Source organism: Wolffia australiana, chromosome 17 (assembly GCF_029677425.1).
Source record: "Wolffia australiana isolate 7733 chromosome 17, ASM2967742v1".
Classification (NCBI taxonomy): Eukaryota; Viridiplantae; Streptophyta; class Magnoliopsida; order Alismatales; family Araceae; genus Wolffia; species Wolffia australiana.
In genome coordinates this window covers 6,372,663-6,396,551 of record NC_135851.1, presented here as the reverse complement: position 1 = coordinate 6,396,551, position 23,889 = coordinate 6,372,663, and the positions used below count along the sequence as shown (strand labels likewise).

The window sequence follows — 23,889 nt, the reverse complement described above, 5'->3', positions numbered from 1 at the left end:
CCAATTCCCGACTCAAGAGGTGCCTCCGAATCATTTGACGCTTGACCCACACTGGGTGGCGCCGATGCTGGCGCTACACCGAAATCGACAGGCTCTGTCATCTTGATCACAGAATGAAGTGTCGACGAGGAGCACACGATTGCAGGAACGCCCGCAGCTATTGGCTGCGCGCGTCAAGAGTCGAGGAGGAGCGCCGCGACCGAGAGGAGCGCGCGTCGAGAGGGAAGCGACGCTGTCGAGAGAAGCACAGCCGAGGAGGGAGCGCGGTGCGGGAAGCCGGAAATGTGGCCGAAAAGAAGCTGCGCCGCCAGGAGCAGGTAGCCAACCGGAAGGAGAAGGAGCTCAAGATCGTGGCGAATGTAGAAACGCCAGAGATCGGAGCTACGGTCGAGCCCAGGAACCCGGATTAGGGTTAGGGTTAGGGCTCTGATACCATGAAGACAAGAAGAAAGAACAATTCTTGATACTCAAACAAAGAGATTACAAGGGGTTTTATAGGGAGCCCTAATGGGCTAATAATAGAAAGGGCCCTTAATGGGCTAATAATAGAAAGAAGAAAAGAAAAGGAAAAGAGACAATAATGTCAACATTTAATATCATCAGAATAATAAGATATAAATTTACACAAAAGTCACAGTAACATACACACACCCCTAATTTCTCCCCTCTTTCTCCAAATGCTAATTACTATAAGCACTTTGAATTGCAACGAATGCTAAAAATGAAGTGCAAAGTGTTTAATATCATCAAAATAATAAGATACAAATTTACACAAAAAAGCCACAAAACACATTCACACCCATGATTTCTCCCCTCTTTCTCAAAGTGCTTAATATAATCAGAATAATAAGATACAAATTTACACAAAAAAATCACAGTAACATATACACACCCCTAATTTCTCCCCTCTTTCTCCAAATGCTAATTATTATAAGCACTTTGAAGTGCAACGAATGCTAAAAATGAAGTGCAAAGAATAATGCAAAGAAAAATATACATCCCAAAATGTCACATAAAATTACTCATACCCACCCATGCTATAAACTCAGGGGATTTAAGAGACAGTTAAGTTCTGCACTTGTACCTTGAGGAGCTGGAGCTTCTTCTCAACATCTTCCAGCTTCTGTTGGATTCTGGATAACCTTTCTATTCTGAGCTGGGCTGCTTCCTGATACGGCCTGCCCACATACTCCACAAACCCTTTTAAATTTTGCAGTGCGAGGGCGAGATCTTTCTGCATGGCCTGCTCAATCTCTCGTGCCAACGAGTCCGCAATCCGCTTCACCTTCTCCACCGCTTCCTTTCTTCGGGCGGGGAAATTTGATATCGCAAGTAACCTGCATTCATACACAAGTTAATTACTGAAAATAAGGTTTAATCCTAGAAGTTGGATGATATAAACTTGGATTCGACATTGACAACGAAGACAGGACAATGATGATGATAAAATGTCTTCGTCTTCATCATCGCCATTCGTAACACAGTCATTCATCGATTGACGACGAATTGTGTTAGTCATTCCTTCAAGCCTAAACATGGAAGACGATGACGACTTTTTCATTATTTTCAAACCTAATTTGGTGGCAACCATGAAGATGGCGTATGGGATAACATGTCGCCATTGTCATTGTCACTGTCATTCGGTTTCTGAGATATGTCGTTATCATTGTCCATGTCATCCAACCATAGGTGACCATTTTGTCGGGCGGGGTCTCAACTTAGATAACCATATGAACCAAATGAAACTACTCATCCTTATTGTGCTTATTAGCTTGGGCTTTCATTCTGGTTGTACTTAAATTAAGCCCGGAATAAGCAGCGACTCTGTTTTCGGGATTCCCTGATGTAAAACATCGAACATAGCATTTGAAGCCCTTATTGGAGACTTTCATTTGCCCATCCGTCTCTGGGTGATAAGATGAACTTGGCTTGAATTGGGTATGTTGGAGACGATTAAGCTCTTTCCATAACTGATTGTTGACCGGCCCTGGTCAACCAAGCTGGGCCCGGTCTGTCTTGCACTCACGACGACGTCACTCCTGTGACCTTGGGTGGTCGCCCTTTGACTTCCCGACTGTCCTCCCTCTTTCTCAGTCGGTTGACTGGTGATCGACCATTCCTTCGGACCAGGCCTTTACTACTGTGCTGTTGACTGTACCTGCTGCCGAGCACCATCGTCTGCCCCTCCGACTTGGTTCCAGATAATATTTCTTCAAAGGGGACTGACTATCGCTTGGACGATGCCGCCCACGTTCGATAGTGCTGTCCGCGTGATATATGTCTTAAGACCGATAACCCCGCAGTCAATCATGCCCCCAGGTTGCACCCTTTGGTAGACCGATTGTGTTGCTTGCGCGGACCTACTTCTGCTCGCACAACGCTCTGCCGGCTCCAGCTAGCCCTCCGGCGGTGAAAAGAAATCATCGCCCTCACCCCCCCGGCACATGATATGACCAAGACACTGGTATCATCCTGCCGTCACCCAGAGCTGCCTCACGGGCGAAGAACCGCCCTTGCAGCCCGAACCCGCAGGTCCTCTTCTCCCCCCACCCCTTCTTACAGTATCATTACCTCCGTCAATGCCGGTCTTCGTCTGCTCCACTGCCTCGAGATCTTCTATACATGATATAGGTTTAGCCACCATATTTGAGTTAGGAATTTTCGTCATCGGCGTCAAATCAGCTTCGTTCGCGATGACAGACGAGGACACTCAAGGAAGGTGATGAACCCCACCCCCTCAGCCTTCGAACCAAACACTTGGGTTATTGGGAGCTTGTCCGTGACCTGACCCCTCATGTCGTGATCTGTGTTTACACCTCGGATCACCCAGATTCCAACGTACTTCTCGTTAATTTTTTGTCGTACGCACCATTTAACCATTTGCATCACATCTCCGCGTCCATCCCCTGTGGTGTAGCAAGAGCCGCTCGATCCCTGCATCCATCGTGTTACATCACGTGGGGCTCCTAGAGGGAGGAGAGTCCCAGAGCTGAGTGGCTTGGCGTGACTGAACGTAAGAGGGTGAGGCTTGTGAGAGAAGGGGGGCAGATGGCTAGTCAGAGAAGGGATGTTCAGGCTGCGAGGAGGGTTGAGAGAGGACCCGTTGCTGGACGAGAGGATGCGCAACTGGTCATCCCTTCTCTCTATCTCTCTCTACCATCCTTGCATCCCGAACATCCCTTCTCTCACTAGCCATCTGCCCCCCCTCTCTCACAAGCTTCACCCTCTTACACTCAGTCTCGCCAAGCCACTCAGCTCTGGGACTCTCCTCCCACTGAGAAGAGATCCGGGATTCCCGTTGTCGAAGCCCACTCTCCATTGTCCAACCCTGCACAATCTGCCTGACCCTTTCCCTATCTCCTTATAATCTGCATCTTGCACGTCTCTGTTAAGATACTGATAATATCTTCTCACAAATATCTGGTTTATATATATATCGAGATCCCAGTAGCGAAATCAATAACAACGGCTGAGATTATTGCAATAGAGACAATGCTATCAATTCGCAAGGAGAACACGATGGAATGTGCGATTCGATCAATCCCTTCAACAAAAGAGGAAGAATAATCCGAGATCCTTGAACGATCAATACCCAGAAGAGATACAATGTTTCGTGAGAATCCCAAAATAAGAAACCAGATAAAATGAGGAACTCCCTGGAAGGAGGATGGGAGTAGAGACTGTCGTCCGGATCTGTCCAACAGCCCGCGCCTGGAGAATCTCCTGTCGCTCTGAGCTTGCGTAACTAACTTCTCGATACTTCCTCCTTAGCTCGCCCTTTTCTCTTATAGTGATTCTTCTATCCTTCCCGCTCTTATTCTGTTATTCGCACGTGTCGGTCAGCTCGCATGTGCAGAGTCATTTTCCCTCCTTCGCTTTGTTTGGTAAGTCCTGGCTCGTTGCTTATAAGTCTCCAGCAGCTTCTGCAGGCGAATCCCGAAGGAAAGTGGATACAAGCATGGAGACGTTCTGTAACCCGGCGAGAGCCATGAGCTCGGACTCCCGATTCCGCCTCTCGATCAAGGTTATCATCTCCTCTGCCTGCCAGGCGACCCATTGGCTGAGAAGTCGCGAGTGGCGGCGTCGGACGGCGGACGTCTCCGCTAGGTCGTCTTGTTCTAGGTCTGAGAGACAGCGCCGGCAGACTTCATCTTCCTTTGAAGAAAGCCTTCATAAGAGAAATTTGTTAGTGAGATATTACGCCTTATGGGCTAATGGGCCCTATTCTATAAGCCCATTAGCCCTCTTATCATTCTCTCTCTCCTAGGGTATATATATACCCACACATGTACTCCATTGGAGTTATGTCATTATCTTCTCTCTTCCTCTCTTAACATGGTATCAGAGCTCCAGAGCTCTTCCATCTAGGGTTTGACATCACCCTCTCGCTGTTTAGCGAACCCGGTGCGTGACCGACGGATCAGCCACAGCGCGAGCTGTAGCCAGCCCGCGGAGCTTCCGGAGAACCAGCCCTAGCCGCAGCCGCAGCCGAGCGCCAGCCGCAGCCGCGCACAGCCGCAGCCGTGCACCAGCCGCAGCCGCGAGCCAGCCGCAGCCGCGCGCCAGCAGCAGCCGCGCACAGCCGCAGCCGCCACCGCGCGCCAGCCGCAGCCGCGCACAGCCGCAGCCGCCGACGCGCGCCAGCCGCAGCCGCGCGCCAACCGCAGCCACGCGCCAGCCGCAGCCATGCACAGCCGCAGCCACCGCCGCGCGCCAGCCACCGCCGCGCGCCAGCCACCGCCGCGCGCCAGCCGCAGCCGCGCCCAGCCGCAGCCACAGCCGCCGCCGCGCGCCCGCCGCAGCCGCGCACAGCCGCAGCCGCCGCCGCAGCTGCAGCTAGCAGCCGCAGCCGCAGACCGCAGCCCGCAGCCGCCGCCGAAGCAGCAGCTGCAGCCGCAGCCGCAGCCGCAGCAGCAACTTGCAGCCGCAGCCGCCGCCGCAGCCGCAGCCGCAGCCCTAGCCGCAGCCGCAGCCGCAGCCCTAACCGCAGCCGCAACTTGCAGCCACAGCACGAGCTGCAGCCCCAGTTACAACAGCAGTCTCAGTTACTGCCACGGTTCCGATGTCAGAGGAACTTTACTCCACGGGTCAGACTCGTCAACCGGCCATCACAGCCGACGGCTTCACTGATGCAGATTTTCAACGAGAACCCTTGTCACACAAGGTTACTCATTCCCTGCCGGCGGTTCCCGACTCGACGTGTCTCCAGGGCCCGAATTTGCTACAGTGGCGTCACTTTGTCGAGACCACTCTCAAGGCTCGCCAATTGTTCAAGCATTGTACGCAAGCCCCTCTTCCACCGACCCATCCGCACTATGCGGCGTGGGAAGCCGAGGAACACTTCGTCCTTGGTTGGCTCTACACGACCTCCCCGGGACCCTCGTTCCGTGACCGGTTTCCTCGCTGCTCCACCGTGAAGGGCTTTTGGGACCAGGCCAACACCTTTTGCGGCCGCGAAGGGGACAACTGGCGCCTCTTTATGCTAGTGGCCAAAGCCAGCAACCTTCGCCAGGGCGCACTGTCCATCTCGGACTATGCACTGGAACACAAGAAGCTGTGGGACGAGGTGGACTACTACTTGCCGACGGATGATCCGACGTGCAAGTCATTCCAGAACACTCTTCGCCTCCGCTTCTTGGGGTTTCTTTATGGTCTCAACAAGGAGTATGACGACACTCGGCGCCGTGCCCTACATCGCAAGGACGGCCTTCCGTCCACTGACGACTTGGTGAAGGAACTCCAGGAAGAGGAGAGCCATTTCCATGTTCTTGGCACTCTCTCCCCGGAGGCAGCTCGTGACTCAACTGCCCTCCTCACCCGGCCTCCCTCGCCCGCTCCTGCTCCCACCGCGGAGGTGGCCCCCTCCGTGCTGATTTGCTCCTACTGCAGCAAGCCTGGACATCTTCGCAAGTGGTGCAAGAAGCGTCAGTACGACAACCGGAAAAAGAAGGAGACTACCGACGGGAAAGCTATGGTCGCCTCCTCCTCTTCCCCCTCTACCAGCCCGGCGACTATAGAGCAGCTCCAAGCTGACTTGGCCCGTCTCCTTGACCAAGTGGCTACCATGCAGACTCCGACTCAGTCCACGGCACACTTTGGTGGATTTGGTGCGTTCTCTCTCTCTCTCCGTCTGAACAGTGGTATTGTGGTCACACGGCTCCCCACTCGCCTCTCGTATAGGATACGAGCTGGGTTCTTGATTCGGGGGCAACCGAACACATGACCCCGTTCAATGACCGGTTCGTATCCTACGAAAGGCATAGTGGGGACCGTACAGTTCTTACAGCCAGTGGTGGACGGTTGCGTGTTGCTGGAATTGGGGCAGTTTTTGTAGACGGCCTCGGAGTGGTCAGCAATGTTATTCATGTCTCCGCCCTGCGAGCTATCCTTATGTCTTCTCAGCGTTTGGTTGACAGTCTGTCCTGTTCCTTTCACCTCCAGCCTGACGGGATGTTTCTGTCTGACAAGGTGGGTCAGACTACACCGATTAGGCGGGAGAACGGGTTGCTGTTGTTGGACGATGGGGGACGCTCTCGGTGCTTCCTACTTCACCGCCAAATCCGACCGGCGGATGTGCAGCGTATGGGACGTCTCCAGTTGGCTCACCAACGGCTGGGTCACCCGCCATTTTCAGTTTTACAGCGTCTTTTTCCTTCGATGTGTACTGGATTGGAACTTCCGACTATTGTGTGTGAAGCCTGTCAGTTGGCAAAGCACCGTCGTTCATCTTTTTCTCCGTCCACCTCGCACTCACCCACTCCATTATTTCGCATCCATAGTGATGTTTGGGGACCCGCCCCGCAGGCCAGCCTCAAGGGCCACCGATACTTTCAGATCTTTGTTGACGAGGCCAACCGCTACACATGGGTTTACTTGTTGACCGCCAAATCTGAGGTTGCTCCGACGGTCCGTCACTTCTGCACCATGGTTCGTACTCAGTTTGGCCGGGGTATTCAGCGGTTCCGCTCCGATAACGCGCGGGACTTCGTCAACACCGAGCTGGCCACGTACTTTGCTGACCATGGGATTCTCCACGAGTCCTCCTGTGTGGCCACCCCTGAACAGAACGGTATGGCGGAACGTTGGATCGGGTATGTCACGTCAACCGCCCATACCCTTCTGCTGAACTATTCTGTTCCGTGGGCGTATTGGGGTGAGGCGGTCTTAACGAGTACCCATCTCGTAAACCGTCTCCCCTCCCAGCCCCTCGGGTTTGTCAGCCCACTGGCTCGTCTCACCACGGCTTTCCCCCATCTCTCGCTGCGGACTGGACTACTCCCTCACATCTTCGGGTGCACGGCGTACGTCCACGACACGGCTCCCTCTCGCACGAAGCTCGATGCTAGAGCTCTTCGGTGCGTCTTCGTCGGGTACGTTTCTCTCCAGAAAGGTTACCGTTGTTACCACCCTCCGTCTCGGCAGTTTTTCATCTCGGCAAACGTCACCTTTGCCGAGCATGAGTCTTATTTCGGTGACTCTACCTCGCCACGCCTTCCGCTGGATGAGGATTCTTCGACTCCTTCCTTGGAACCCTTTCCCTTTGTGGGACCCATTCCTCCATTGTCGCTGTCTCCCGCCACGTCCACTTCTCCCTTGCCCCCTACCGCCTCATCTTCCGGTGCACCGTATTCTCCTCCTAGTGCACCCCCTTCCCCCGGGGAGTTCTCTCACCCCGGGGGCTACCTTCTACTCTCGGTGCACCGTATCCTTCTCCTAGTGCACCTCCTTCCCCCGGGGAGCCTCTCTCTACCCCCGGGGAGCTAGCCTCTTCTCCCCCCTTTGCTTCCGCTCCTCCGTCGGACGATGTGTCTCCCTCGCCTACTGATGATGACGCTCAGTTGGAATGGCCCATCGCCCTTCGAAAAGGGGTTCGTCAGTGCACTCGCACACCTCTCTACCCCTTATCTCACTATCTCTCTTTTGACCGGCTAAGCCCTTCCTACCAGTCCTTTCTTTCTCACATCGAGTCGCATCCACTTCCTCGTCGCCTATCCAATGCTCTTGCTTCTCCTCATTGGAAAGCGGAGATGGATGAGGAGATGCAGTCCTTGCTCAAGAACCACACTTGGGAAGTCGCTCCACTTCCTCCTGGCAAGAGGGCGGTGGATTGCAAGTGGATTCGTGCCAAGAAGCATCATGCCGATGGTACTCTCGAGCGCCTCAAGTCTCGACTTGTGGCTCGGGGGTTTACTCAGTCGTATGGCGTGGACTACTTCGAGACCTTCTCTCCTGTGGCGAAGATGGAAACAGTCCGTCTCCTCTTGGCGCTATGCCCATTCCGACTGGCCGATACGACAGTTCGATGTGAAGAATGCTTTTCCACGGTGACTTGACGGAGGAGGTGTACATGCAGCCACCTCCCGGGTATACCTTGGCCCCCGGCACCGCTTGCCGGCTGCGGAAGTCTCTATGGACTGAAACAGTCACCGGATGTGGTTTGGTCGGTTCTCTTCGGTCATGAAGACCGAGGGTTACACTCAGAGCAATGGGGATGCCTCCCTATTCTTCCGTCACAGTCCCACGGGTGTCTCCATCTTGGCCGTATACGTCGACGACATCCTCATCACGGGGTCCGATTCTGCAGAGGCCGGTCGCCTCAGCTCTGCGTTGGCCAAGGAGTTCGAGATCAAGGCCCTCGGGCCTCTTCGCTACTTCCTCGGCGGTGGCCTACTCCCCCCGGGGGTTCTTTGTGTCACAGCAGAAGTATGCCGTCGACCTACTGGCCTTGACAGGCATGACAGAGTGTGCACCGGTTAGTACTCCCATCGACCCTAACGTCAAGTTGGGTAAGGGGGAGGACTCAGCACCGGTGAACGCATATCAGTACCAGCAGGTGGTGGGGAAACTCCTGTACTTGACCCACACCCGCCCCGACATCAGTTTCGCCGTCAACCTCCTCAGTCAGTTCATGCACTCTCCGCGGAGATCCATCGTCAAGGGCCAACCGGGTACTTGCGCACCTAAAGGGCTGCCCCGGAAGGGCTTGTTCTTTCCTCGGAGTATGGAGCGGACCGTGAAGGTGTACACCGATGCGGACTTTGCCGGCTCAGTTGTGGACTGTCGCTTCCACCACGGGTACTGCACTTTTGTCTTCGGCAGTCTTGTCAGTTGGAAGAGCAGCAAGCAGGACAAAGTGTCCCGCTCCAGTGCTGAAGCGAATACCGGGCACTTGCCGATGCGGCCTCTAAAGGCCAGTGGATATACGGGATCCTCCATGACCTTCGTGTGGAGTATTCAGGCCCGATCCACTTCTACTGCGACAACAAGTCGGCAATCGCTTTGGCAAAGAACCCTGGCCAACAGGGACGAATCAAGCATATGGAACTCCACCGCTACTTCTTAAAGGAGCGCGTGGACGAGGGCATCTTTGACTTGGAGTTTGTTCCATCCGCTGATCAAGCTGCTGATGTCCTCACCAAAGGACTATCTCGCCCTCTCCTACAACGTGCAGTGTCCAAGCTCGGCATGGATGACATCCACACTTCGCCATGGGGTGTTAGTGAGATATTACGCCTTATGTGCTAATGGGCCCTATTCTATAAGCCCATTAGCCCTCTTATCATTCTCTCTCTCCTAGGGTATATATATACCCACACATGTACTCCATTGGAGTTATGTCATTATCTTCTCTCTTCCTCTCTTAACAAAATGAATCACCTTGTTATTGTTTGGGCAAGTGCCTGATTCCCAGAATTTAACTGGGTCTCAGTTTTAGCTGGAAGGGCCATTGTCAGGAAGCTTCTCGCAGGTCAGTATGATGGACCAGTCCAATTGAGGTGAAATGGTGAGTCTGAACCTGTCACCAAAGGTGACTAGCCTGGCCACATATTCGTTAGGATTTTCAAATTTCCTTTAGACTCTAAAGAATAATCCATGATCCCATGAATACCATACACACAATTCATTTTCAAGACATTTCGAAACTCTGGCTTCAATCACCTAAGATACGCACTTTCTAGTACATACAGTGGTTAATGAGTGCGGCACGATACAGTGGCTAAAATTTAGCTTGGTAGTCCATACTGAAGAGCTGCTGACACAGATATTTAAAGGAAAAACCGTATCTGGGCTCAAAGGGTTGCCTCAAGAGCAAACAATGCTCAAATCTGAAATGTTCTTCTGTGTAAATGAACCAGTTTTGTGCCAGTCCTTCAAGATGCAATGAAACTAGATAACTCTATTCAGTATCTGACATTTGATTTATTCCAAAAAAATGCTCTACACAGTTTAACCAAGACTGTGCATTAGCCCCCCGAATGGTGGTAGATCTTCTTTGTGGAAGCAATATTTTTTTTCTTGAGAAATCAGTTGATTTACATGAACAAGTGCAAACTTCAGGGCACCATGCAAAATAGTTTTCAAAGTGTTTGGAATGTTACCATCAAGTATTGAATTCATCGCCTTCAGTTGCAGAATATGCAGCAATATTATGCTGTATCCAGTTGTTTGGTCAGGTTGGTTTTTCCAAAATTCTCCTGATGTCCCATTGCCACAGAATGGATAAGAAATACTCGATGTTAGTTAAGTGCTTATCCTCCTCTTGGGCCCTATTCTATAAGCCCTTTAGAAGCTCTTATTTCCTCTCTCTCATAGGGTATAAATACCCTAATGTAAGCCACTTACTTTCTTATGTCAATCTATTCTCTCATTTCTCAACCTCCATCGACCCTTCTTCTCCTCCAAACTCTCTAGGGTTTGTCATGGTATCAGAGCTCTAGGGCTCCTGATCTTCCCTCTCCTCTCTAGGGTTTGACATCACCCTTTAGGGTTTGAGATCCCCTTGATCTCACCCTCCTCCTCTCGCAGCCAGCACAGCCGCGCAGCAGCCAGCCACGCGACCAGCCAGCCAGCGCGACCAGCCAGCACGGAGCCAGCCGCGCGACCAGCCAGCGCACAGCAGCAAGCCACGCAGCAGCCAGCGGCAGCCAGCTGACCAGCCGCCAGCCAGCCGCCAAGACAGCCAGCCGCCGCGCGACCAGCCAGCAGCGCAGCAGCCAGCCGCCGAGCGACCAGCCAGCCGCACAGCAGCAAGCCGCGCAGCAGCAAGCAGCCGCGACCAGCCAGCCGCGGCAGCAAGCCGCCCGCGCAGCCCGCTCAGCCGCGCAGCCCGCAGCGCAGTTAGCCAGACAGCCAGCCGCGCAGCCCGCAGCGCAGTCAGCCGCGCAGCCAGCCGCACAGCCAGCCGTGCAGCCAGCCGCACAGCCAGCCGCACAGCCAGCCGCGCAGCCAGCCGCACAGCCAGCCGCACAGCCAGCCGCGCAGCCAGCCGCACAGCCAGTCGCGCAGCAAGCCGCGCAGTCAGCCGCGCAGAGACCGACACAGAGACCATGCCTTACACAGAGACCGACTTTGCGGAGAAGCCTGTTGAACTCCATGCTAGGGCTTGGAGGAAGGAGAGGAAATGAAATCCTTAACTAGAATGTACATGAGGAGGGGTATATATACCCTAGGAGAGAGAGAGGAGAGAATATGAGTTAGTGATAAGTGAGGGAGCCTAGTGGGTTTATAGAACATGACCCAATAGGAGAGTCCTCTCACTAACAGCCCCCTGCAAGCGAGGTATGGATGTCATCCATGCCAAGCTTGGAGGTAGCACGAACAAGGAGAGGATTTGATAATCCCTTCGTGAGAACATCGGCCGCCTGGTCGGATGACGGCACGAAAGACAAGTCGAACAAGCCCTCGTCCATCCGCTCCTTGAAGAAGTAGCGGTTGATCTCCATGTGCTTGATGCGGCTGCTTGCGGGCGGCTGCTTGCGGGCTGCTCGCGGGCGGCTGCTTGCGGGCGGCGGCTTGGCGGCGCTCGGCGGGCGCTGCCGCGGCGCTGCTCGCGGCGAAGCGGTCGCGGCGCTGCGCGCGGCGCTGCTCGCGGCGGCTGCTGCGGGCGGCTGCTCGCGGGCGGCTGCTTGCGGCGGCGGCTGCGGGCGCTGCTCGCGGCGCTGCTCGCGGCGAAGCGGTCCGGCGGGGGCTGCTCGCGGGCGCTGCTCGCGGGCGGCTGCTTGCGGGCGGCTGCTTGCGGGCGGCGGCTTGCGGGCGGCGGTTGCGGCGGGCGCCTGCGGCGGCGCTGCTCGCGGGCGGCGGCTTGCGGGCGGCTGCGCTCGCGGGTGGCTGCTTGCGGGCGGCTGCTTGCGGGCGGCTGCTTGCGGGCGGCGGCGCTTCTTGCGTGCGAGCAAGGAGAAGATTGAGAGGGTGATGGTGAAGAAGAAGAAGAAGAAGAAGAAGAGGAAGAAGAAGAAGAAGCCCGCACACAGGCTTAGGGCTAGAGATGGGGATCAAGAGCTTGGCTCTGATACCATGTTGAACTCCATGCTAGGGCTTGGAGGAAGGAGAGGAAATGAAATCCTTAACTAGAATGTACATGAGGAGGGGTATATATACCCTAGGAGAGAGAGAGGAGAGAATATGAGTTAGTGATAAGTGAGGGAGCCTAGTGGGTTTATAGAACATGACCCAATAGGAGAGTCCTCTCACTAACAAAGCCGCTCTCCTACAAGATCACTCATCCGTTGCCTCTGGTCCCGGAATCAACTCTTCTCCGCGGCCCGAATCTTCTGCAGTGGTCTCGCTTCATCGAGACCACCCTCAAACCCCGTCAACTGTACAATCACTGCACCGAGCATCCCTTGACCGCCGATCACCTCACTATGCGGCTTGGGACGCCGAGGAGCAGTTCATTCTGGGTGGCTGTCCACGCTCACATTGGCCCTCGATTTCGCGACCGCTTTCCCCATCAGAAAACGGTCAAAGGGTTTTGGGACCAAGCCACGAAATTTTGCGGGCGGGAGAATGATTGGTGGCGCATCTACGCCTCGCTGCTCAAGCTTCCAACCTGAAACAGGGCTCTCTGTCGATCTCCGATTATGCTCGCACACAAGAAGGCGTGGATGAAGTGGACCACTACCTGCCAACGGACGACCCCAAGTGCAAGACCTATCAGAACATGCTTATCCTGCGCATCATGGGGTTTCTCAACGGCCTAAACCGGGAATATGAGGCCATTCGCCGCCGGGCCCTGCACAACAAAGATGGCCCTCCGGATCTCGAGACGTTGGTTCAGGAGCTCCAGGAGGAAGAGAGTCATCTCCTTCTCCATGGGACTCCCACCTCCGACCCGGCTGAGTCCTCTGCGCTTCTGGCAGCACCTGCTGCCGCTGCTGGGCAGTCCTCGGCCCTCTTACCGACTCCGCAGCCGCTGCCCGCCCTGCAAAAACACCCGCCTGCACCTATTGCGGGAAGCCGGGCCACTGGAAGAACAAGTGCACTAAACGCCCCAACGACTGGCGAAAGAAGAAAGAGGCGGACAGCAAGGCCATGTTGGCCCAATCTGAATCTTCCCGGCCCCGAGCACGCCTACCACGGCTCTGGACAGCATCCGCCGAGCTTGCCCGGCCCGCGTGATCAGGTGGCAGCCATGCAGCCTTCTTCGACTGCCTACTTCGCACATTTGCGCGTCTTCCTCCCGCCGACACTTGGTATTGCGCCATACGGCGCTTCACTCGCCGGGTCGACGACACGATTTGGGTGCTTGACTGGGGCCATCGAGCACATGACCCCCTCAACACTCGGTTCGCTCCCACGTCCGCATAGTGGTGCACGACTGTTCTCACGGCCGGGTGGACGACACGCGTTGCTGGAATCGGGCAGTCTATGTGGACGGCCTTGGTGTGGTCCGCAACGCCCTCCACGCTCCCGACCCGCGGCTGTACTTCTGTCACCACAACGCTTGTTGATGCCGCCCAGTGCTCATTTCATCTCCAACCTGACGGCATGTTTCTGTCGACAAGGTCGGCCGGACTACACGGATTAGGCGGGAGAACGGGCTGCTGTTGCTGGATGATGGGGACGGTCGCAGTGCTTCGCGTGCATCAGACACTTCGGACGGGGCCGAGCAGCGTGGGGACTCCTGATGACGTACCAGCGCTGGGCCACCCGCCTTTGCGACTCTTCACCGTCTTTCCTGAATTATGTTCTGGCTTGGACCTTAAGACCTTGGTGTGTGACGCTTGTCAGTTGGCGAAGCATCGTCGTTCTTCCTTCACTCCGCCCTCGGCTCACACATCTGTCCCGCTGTTCCGGTGCATAGCGATGTGTGGGACCTGCCCAAAACCTAGCTTGAAAGGTCATCGATACTTCCTTCTACTTGTGGACGAGGCAACTCGCTATACGTGGGTCTACCTCCTCACCGCGAAGTCGGAAGTTGCGCAGAATGTCCGTCATTTTTGTGCGATGGTGGCGACGCAGTTTGGTCGGGTATCCAGCGGTTTCGCCGGATAATGCCCGCGACTTCTTCAACAACGACTCGACGCCTTCTTCGCCGACGGGATCCTCCACGAATCTTCATGCCCTGCCACCCCGAGCAGAACGGACTAGCCGAACGTCGCATCGGCTATGTCACCTCGACGCCCGGACGCTCCTTATCGACGCCAAGGCCCGTGGCGTAAGGGGCGATGCCGCCCTGACGAGCACCCATCTCGCCAATCGCATTCCCACCCAGCTGTTGGCGTTCTCTACCCCCTGACCGGATGAGCGCGGCCTTCCCGACACGCGCTCGCGGACGGGTCTCTTGCCACGGATATTCGCTGCACGGCATATGTCCACGACACGCCTCCGGGCGGACAAAGCTTGACGCTCGTGCTGTTCGGTGCGTCTTCGTTGGGTACTCCTCTCTTCAGAAGGGGTATCGGTGCTACCATCCGCCGCCTCGGCGATACTTCATCTCGGCAAATGTCACCTTTGCCGAGCATGAACCCTATTTTGGGACCACTCTTCCTCATCCCGCCTCCGTTGGATGAGGCCCCTCGGCCCCCACTTGGGGCCCGCTCTTTCTTGGAGCCCACCGCTCCCGCATCTTCTTCCTCCTTCCATGATCCTCTCCCTTTGATTCTTCTCCGTCGGTGACCCCCGAGGGGCCTTTGGACGTGCTGTCCTCCCCATCTTTGCTTCCCGCCATCCGGCATGCTCCTCCTCTTCCTCCTTCCTCCGATCAGTCCCCTCTCGAGTCATCCTCCTCACTTCCCGTTGCGCCTCCTCCCTTGATGACCCTTTCCTTCCCTTCCATGACGAGTCTTCTTCCCTGCTCCGTCATCTGATTCTCCCGTGGAGGTTTCTCGCCCTCCCCGAGGACTCCTCCCCACTGCTTCCGCTCATCTTCCATTGGCCGAGCCATCCTCAACCTCTCTCGACGATGACGACCAGTTGGGATGGCCCATTGCCCTCCGGAAAGGGGTTCGCCAGTGCACTCAGACGCCCGCTATCCTCTTCGCATTTTCTTTCCTTCGACCGGCTGAGTACTCCCTACCGGCTGTTTCTTGCTCGCATCGAGTCGGATCCCATCCCTCGCCGCTTAGCCGATGCTATCGCTTCTCCTCATTGGAAAGCGGCGATGGACGAGGAGATGCAATCTCTACTCCGAAACCGCACTTGAACATCGCCCTCCCTCTTGGCAAGCGGGCGGTGGATTGCAAGTGGGTCCACACCAAGAAGCATCATGCGGATGGCACCCTTGAGCGCTACAAGTCTCGACTTGTGGCTCGCGGGTTCACCCAGTCTTACGGAGTGGACTACTTCGAGACGTTCTCACCTGTGGCGAAGATGGAGACCGTCGCCTCCTCCTGGCCCTCGCGGCTCACTTCCGTGGGCTATCCGACAGTTCGACGCCAAGAACGCCTTCTTGCATGGCGACTTGACGGAGGAGGTGTACATGCAGCAGCCGCCGGTTACTCTCTCGGCCCCTGGCCACGCCTGCCGACCGCGGAAGTCCCTTTATGGACTAAAGCAGTCTCCGCGCATGTGGTTCGGCCGGTTCTCCGCTGTTCTGAAAGCCGAAGGGTACACTCAGAGCAACGGAGATGCCACTTTGTTCTTCCGCCACCGTCCGACCGGGATCTCCATCCTTGCTGTGTATGTCGGCGACATCCTCATCACGGGATCAGATGCTGCTGAAGCCGTCGCCTTAGCACCGCCCTGGCCAAGGAATTTGAGATCAAGGCCCTTGGCCTTCTCCGATATTTCCTCGGCCTTGAGGTGGCGTACTCTCACGGGCCTCTTTGTTTCACAGCAGAAATACGCCGTTGACTTGCTGACTTTGACAGGAATGACCGGTGTGCGCCAGTGAGCACTCCTATCGACCCCAACGTCAAGTTGGGCAAGGGCGAGACTCTCCTTTGACGAATGCTCACCGCTATCAGCAGTTGGTGGGCAAACTCTACCTGACTCACACTCGGCCCGACATTGCATTCGCGGTCAACCTGCTCAGTCAGTTCATGCACTCACCGAGGAGATCCACAAGCCACCCACCGGGTACTTTCAGATCTCAAGGGCTGCCCGGGCAAGGGACTCCTCTTCCTCATAGCTCGGACAAAGACGGTGAAGGTGTACACCGATGCCGATTTTGCTGGCTCCGTTGTGGATTGTCGGTCTACCACGGGTACTGCACGTCGTTCTTGGCAGCCTCGTCAGCTGGAAAAGTAGCAAGCAGGACAAGGTGTCCCGCCCAGTGCCGAGGCCGAATTTTGTGCTCTTGCTGATGGGGCAGCCGAGGACAGTGGATCCACAACATCCTCGCCGATCTTCACGTGAAGTATGTGGGACCAATCCACTTCTTCTGTGACAACAAATCCACTATCGCCTTGGCCAAGAACCCCGGACAGCAAGGGCGCATCAAGCACATGGAGCGGAACCGCTATTTCTTCAAGGAACGTATGGACGAGTGCCTCTTCGACCTCGAATACGTCTCCTCTGCTGACCAGGCAGCGGATGTCCTCACCAGGGGACTGTCGCGGCCGCTGCTTCAACGCAGTTGTATCCAAGCTCAATATGGACGACATCCATACTTCGCCATGGGGGTGTTAGTTAAGTGCTTATCCTCCTCTTGGGCCCTATTCTATAAGCCCTTTAGGAGCTCTTATTTCCTCTCTCTCATAGGGTATAAATACCCTAATGTAAGCCACTTACTTTCTTATGTCAATCTATTCTCTCATTTCTCAACCTCCATCGACCCTTCTTCTCCTCCAAATTCTCTAGGGTTTGTCACTCGACACTAGTATTTCGTTCCATTCTACCAAGAAGCGCGGGGGACTCCCTTCTGAGAAAAATCCCTAATCAAACTCCAGAACAAGAGAATAGTTGTGAGAAGATCTGATGAAAGTCAGAGAGTTGGAATGAAGGTAGGTGGAAGACGATACTGTAAGAATCAGCAGATTCCTTCCCCTTTTAAAGATCGCTGGCCTCTACGCACTCCTGCCCTCAGCCTTGAGGCTGCCAGTCTGTAATGACCTTCTTTGAAAGATGGTTCAATGTTACCCTTTTCCTTTCCCCAACCTAAAGGGTATCTATGATTGCGATCTTCTCTGCACATGCTTCCATCTGTCGACCTTTTCTTTTGAGCCTTCTGTGATACATTCTTGAAAAGAATGTATCAGAAAGCAAGGGAACTTACAAGGCAGCTATAAAAAAAGAGAACAGGTGCAAGAGCGGGAGCATTTACCCTCCAGATGCACAGAAAGTCAACGCAAGGAGATCTTCTGCTGTTGTAGGCAAGACCGAAGTTAGAAGTGACGCTGAGAGCCCTGCAGCCCCAAGCGCACCGAACGTTCCCAGAACCTGAATCCAAAGAGCAATATTAATTTTTCAAAGATGCTTATTTTATTTTTGCAATCTAATAGAAAGCACATTGCGCTTGCTGATAGGAATGTCTAGGTTTTCCACCGCATGTATTGATATTTCAACTCTGCCCCAAAAAATCCTCTCCATCAAAATCAAAAGTTAATATTTCCCAAATTTTCAGGATGGACATAAAAATGACATATTTTCAGTATACCAGCGCCAATTCTATCTACCAGTTTTATTCTGATAATGAATAAAATCTCCAATCCATGGTTAAATACTGGAGATCGTTTTCTTTTTCTTGATGAAAAAAGTAAATAGTTTACTACTCACATTGAAATCTTTACTATGTCCCAAAGCTATTCACAAATAATGGGAAGACCAAGTTACAAATAAGTATTTTGATGAAGATTGAACATACCACTTCTCTGATCTCCTGCTCAAGAAGTTTTGCAGCAGCACTAGAACTAAAATCCTCTGTCACTTTCATGCTGAGTTCCTTTTTGATTTTAATCGAGTCGAGAGTTTCTGGTCTCAATTGTTGATTGTCGGGAGTGGAAACAGACCATCTTTTTTCGAAGGAATCAAGGTAAATCTGTCCTTCTCGATCCATGCTCGATCGTAACCACAGCAGATATTCTCCCATTAACATCTAGATTTTTTATAAAAATTAGAAATAAGAAATTAAACAACGTCTACAGAAGCAAATCGGATTTATTTTACCCGTGTTTCGACGAGGGCTGGGTTAATAATCTCATTCTGAATCACTGATGTAGAAGAAGAGATAGGGCCAGATTTCTCTCCTTTCAGCGCATAGGTAGTGATTAGATCAATGTTTGACAACCGGAGAGTTGACTCGACCATATTTACAGCCCGGGCTTTTGCCTTCCCGACCTAGAAATTCAGATGAACCCAGATTGAATAATATTTAACCCGCAGTGGCAACCATATGATGATGATATAAGGAAAATAGATTACTAATGAAATTGTTCGTTTGATCCAAGAAGAGCTTTCTTTTTCCATCTTCAGCGCATAGCTATTTACACTGCCTATCAAATCATTGATGGAAGACAAATCCTTCTTGGCACATTCGAATTCATACTTCACTTGGGCTTCGCAGGCTGTCAGCAATCTGTCTGCGATTCCAATCGGTGTTTCAAGCTTCAGTTTCATTCTTTCCATCCCGGTATCAGTTGATCCATCCAAAAAACTGTATAAGAAATCTTCTAGTTCAGGGAATCCACTCGTGAGCCAACGCACGTCACTCAGCAGGACTTCTGATGAAGAAGAGAGCTTTGCTTCAAGAGCAGATCTTGCAGAAACAGGGTAAATCAACACGCTTTCCTGATTGAGAAATCTTCTTGCATTTTCTCGGACGAACGAAATGCCTTCTTCAAGCTGTTTTCACCAGGGCAATGAAAAGAGATATTTTCACTGAATCCGGCCAGTTTTGTTTGCAAAGGGAAAAAAAATGATTTCTGGTAAAGTTGAGTAAATATCAAACCTCTCGGTTATTTTGGTACAGATCTGCTTTGTTCAAGACAAAGAGGACTTTCTTTTTCCACTGCTGTATGTAACGAAGGAAAGAAACCTGTGACAAATATCAAGGCCAGAATTTTATATGCGCTATTTTTTCTGTAGAAGGAAATGAGAGAATTTTGTTGGGAACAAAAAAACCAGATTATGAAGTAAGAAGACATCACGATTTCTGAAATCCATGGAAATTTGAATGATTTTTCCCCATTTGCAGCATAATATTCTACACAACAATACCATATTTTTCTCCTTAAAAACGCTATCCAGAATGATTTTAAGTACAAATCAAAATTCTTAATAATATTTTAACATAAAATATCAATATATTCCCGATTATATGTTGCATTTAAATCTATACTTACATAGAAATGGCTTTCATTGACTACAAATCTCCCAGAATTCTTTTTTTCCCTGGAAGAAAACCCTAACTGATTCACTCGGGGTAATGTGTGTTCAAATCCCAAACATAAAAGAGAAATATTTTTTGATCGCAATGAATTCTCCTTAAAACACCAACTTACACAAAACTCATATTTGTGCCACCCGCTCACACAAAAACTTAATACCATATCATTTACAACAAATAGATCAGAAAAATTAGCAAATATCAGAGTAAATTCCCACCTCACTTTCAGTTAAAGGTCTGTCAGATGATAAAGCAAAAACAACCAGATCTGCACGTGGCACAAACTCTTCTGTCAGGCGTTGTTGTCTTTGGAGTATAACATTTGTTCCTGGAGTATCGACCAGATTCATCTGCAAATAACCCACATTTCTATCTGCTTCAAAATTAGATGCCTTCTTCCAAAAACACACGAAAAAGCACTTAAGAACATAATATTTAGAAATGTTTCTTAAGAGCTTACCCCGACCCTTTTTTAGTTTAACCGGTTCATAGCAATAAATGGAAAAGAGAGGCAAAGTGAGAGAGTGCGATCTTCATGAATCAGGAAAAGAGAAATTTGGGCACGCTGACCTCCTTCAGAATCGGGGCAGGCAAGAAACAAATGAATTGGCCATCAGGATTAAACTCGCATTTCTCCATCTTTTCTGTCTCCGAATAACGCAAGAGGGTGATCTCATTCGTCGTCGGAATTACCCCTTCTCTGAGGTATCTCCGTCCAAGAAGAGCATTGATAATAGTTGATTTTCCAGAGTTGAATTCACCCTAGAATAATAGAAGAAGGAAAAGATCACAATACTATCAAAACAAACTCAAATTATAAACCCATCATACTGTCAACATTTGCCCCAATCAGGATTTTATCGAAACTAAAATCCCTCTGATGAAAAATTACCAAGAAAAATCACAGAAGTCATAGGAGTAAAAATCAAAGCATGACTTACTACTATCACCATCATGAAAGGCTCGTCGAGTCGAGATAAAGCATCTTCTAAGAGTGAAACTTCATCCATCTGGAATCAAAAGCAAAAATTCAACGGGATAAGCTCCTGAATGATTAAAACTCAGAGGGAAGGCGTTGTGAATATCACATGAAGGGCATCTTTCAACTACCGAATTTCAGCATTAAAAGATCACCAGTGGTGCAGCTTCGCGGATGATTTCGATGGCCTCAAGCAACAGAGTTCTTTCTGCTTCAATGAGTTTAATCTCTTGCTCCTCAAGTTTGCTAAATCCCCCGACCAATGCTTGTGTGTCTTCATGTCTATGCAACATAAGAGATTCATCTTGAATTTTCACATTCGCTCCCTGGGAATTAGAAAACATTGTAAAAGCGTCCTCTTTGAGCATACTCATATCGTCCAATGCAACAATAAACCCGCTTCCTCCTAACTGAAGCAAGTTTGATAATACCACCTCAAATGGTGGTCCTTCTCCCGACCAGTCGACAATGTCCAAGAAAATGGGCACCTTAATATTCTGGGTAGAAATGCAATCTACGAGAACTTTCTCAACACTTTTTCTATCAACCCTGAATATTAGCAAGTCAGCACCTTCTGAGACTGAGGCAGTCATTGCGCCAGCTGCTTTTTGCAAGGTTCTTCCTACTAGAGGTAGAAGCACGGACTCCGTTCTAGAACTCATCATCATATTTTTTGCCACAATCACGGGAAGCCCTGAAAATTAAACGACAAAGCTTGTTTCTTTAAGTTTAAGGACATTTACAGAGGGCAAAATCGTGGCCTCAACGACGTAAAAGGATCAAAGAACCTAGAAAGATGTAGGTATAGGTATCAAATACCCAACTTCTAAAGCAATGCAGGAGGAAATTATTAGACGTACTAGAATCTATCGAAAACAATTGAATGAATTGTAATTTTATAGAAAGCCTGCCAGGTTTAAGAGAAAATTGGAATCAAAGGCTATAAAACCACATGAGGCACTCTTCCGTTACGATCAAGTTAAACTAACTTTTATTCAATAAAAATGATAATTTAACCCATTTAGAGGGGCTTTGGCCCAAGGATACTGCGTTCCTAGTGTTTTGCCCTGACAAATTGGCTCACCAATCGCTGGTTTTGACGTGCAAAATATTCTTGGTGGAAGAAAATGAACGAAGATGAAACTATCCTCAAAGGCATCCGAAGTACGACCAAGAAATGAGCAAACAGAAAAAAAGAGCAAAACTAGCGAACCGGAGTTCCTCGACAACAGAGCGATTCCTAAATACAAGGAATCTCCATTCGTGCCTGATAGAATCCCAGCGAAGTCATAAGGAGGGAAACAACCATAAGCGTTTCTTGATGTCAAATACGGGCTTGAATACCCCTCAATGTAATAGAGACTCATCGACGAAATCATTCGCGAAAGTTTTTTTTACTAGACAAGAGCAGCATTCATCTACTTGGGATCCAGACTACCACATCTGGTCCTTCTTGATCATTTCCCTCTCCTCCTACCTTCCACTACTAATGCTGCTTCTTTCAAAGCCCCTCCAACTCCCAATTTAGAATCGATTTGCAGCCATTATGAAAACCATACATGTTATGATTCCACATACCAAGTTTCCAATACCACTTGCCCTGTTCTTCTGAAGATTTTGGCCTCGGATTTTTCTATCTTAATGCCAACACATTCATAAACTTTCTCTTATCCCCCATCGATGTGGTCACAATTGCATAGTTTCGGAGTTTCATAAATGGGTCTTTACTCTTTACCACACGAGAGACAAGTTGAATAAAATTTTTGCATGGCATTCAAAGAATTAACAAGGAATCAGCTAAAATTGTCGAAAATGCAGACTAACAATCGCCCAATCTATGACACATTCCACATGATTTCTCTTCCAATAACATAAACGCGAAAGATGAGGCAGAGGAATGCAGACCAAGCTTCATAGCGCAGGCAGAAACTTACCCAAAAAAAGGGCAAAAAACTAGACTATGAAGCTGACCTTGATCGGAGAGCACAACCCCGCTGGCTCCAACGGCGGAAGCGATGTCCACCCTCTCAGAAATCAGAAAATAAGCTCTTTCCCTGATCACCGACTTCAAAACGCACGCCGCCTCGTACAATTTTCCGCCATTATCATCCCCACCGAGGAGAAGAACTATCCCGATGAAACCCTTGGACACGGCCAAATCGATCGCATCCGCGGACCGTAGGACATCCGCCGCGTCCACCTTGAGGATGATGGTCGGGACCTTGATCTTCGGTCGCCGGAATCCCCCCGGAAACAGCGTCTTTCCCGCTGGCTTCTCCCGCTGCACAGGCTCGAAATCGAAGGCATCTACATTGCAGCGGCAACCAAACGAACGCCGCCGGAAGGAGACGACCTCGCGGGAAGAACAAGATCGAATTCTTCGGCCGGAGGAGAGGGGAAGAAGGGGATTACCGAGCGAGCGATTGTCGCCGACGACGCGGACCGCCATGGATTCGCTCCTCGAGCTGCTCTCGCTGGTTGTCAGCTCGGAGAATAAGAGAAGAAGAGAAGAAGAGAAGAAGAACCTTATCTGAAGATCACCACCGGTTGAATAAATCAGTTTTTTAAAAGATTATGCACAATTTTTTAATAAAAATCTTTTTTAGTTCTGGATCGTCCTAGACGTTGACGATGGACGGAACGGGACGAAAGATGACGGATGGGACGAATTTTTCGTCCGAGGGTACGAAAACCAGTTTCATTTTTTTTAAAATTTAATTAAAGGTATGTTGTACGTTGAGTCGTTTAGGGCACAATGTACCAATAGAAAGAAGAAACCTCGACCATCTGTTGGCTAACTGGCTATCTGCCCCTCCCCCTCCTCGTCGTCGTTATACGTTGCCACCTCTCCCGGCTCTTACTTCCTTCTCCTCCGGTGCCACCTCTCCCATCCTCATCGTTGGCATACACTTCCCCGACGTCCGCAGCGCTCGTCCTCATCGGCGGAAATCGCATGACTAGCAAGGCCGCATGGCTACATCTCAACCTTCTGATGTGATTCTGGCATTTTTTCGTCCACATTCGTCCATCCATCGTTCGAGACCTCCATACAAACGGTTTTTTCGTCCCACGGAACAAAAACCATCCCGTCCCGTCGTCCCCGGGATGAATTTTTGTCCCAAATTTTGTACAAACTCTTGGACAGGATGATTTTTTCGCCCCGTCCGCGTCCCTGCACTATAAGAACATGCTCATCAAGATCCAAGAAGGAATCCCAGAAAATCAAAAGTGTTCTTTAAATGTTTTAGAGGACACTAGGTTTGTTGGGTTGATGATGATTTGTCGTCCGGTCCTTTCAATTCCGTCATCAGCCGTTGTCCGGAGCAATGGACAGATGACGGAAAGAATTGAATTGAGTCATCTA

The 23,889-nt window shown here is 51.3% G+C and overlaps 1 protein-coding gene across 1 annotated transcript; it reads right to left on the bottom strand.

Moving 5' to 3' along the window:
• Positions 1–957: 957 nt before the first annotated feature.
• Positions 958–23,035, bottom strand: FZL (FZO-like protein). The gene is made up of 11 exons (XM_078588979.1): positions 22,497–23,035; positions 20,681–21,219; positions 20,488–20,556; positions 20,117–20,308; positions 19,765–19,896; positions 19,109–19,195; positions 18,583–19,002; positions 18,328–18,498; positions 18,026–18,256; positions 17,486–17,601; positions 958–1,337 (listed from the first exon to the last, which is right to left on the bottom strand). The coding sequence occupies exons 1-11, from the start codon at positions 22,972–22,974 to the stop codon at positions 1,055–1,057; spliced, it is 2,718 nt and encodes a 905-aa protein (XP_078445105.1). The 5' UTR covers positions 22,975–23,035; the 3' UTR covers positions 958–1,054.
• Between the last annotated feature and the right edge of the window lie 854 nt (positions 23,036–23,889).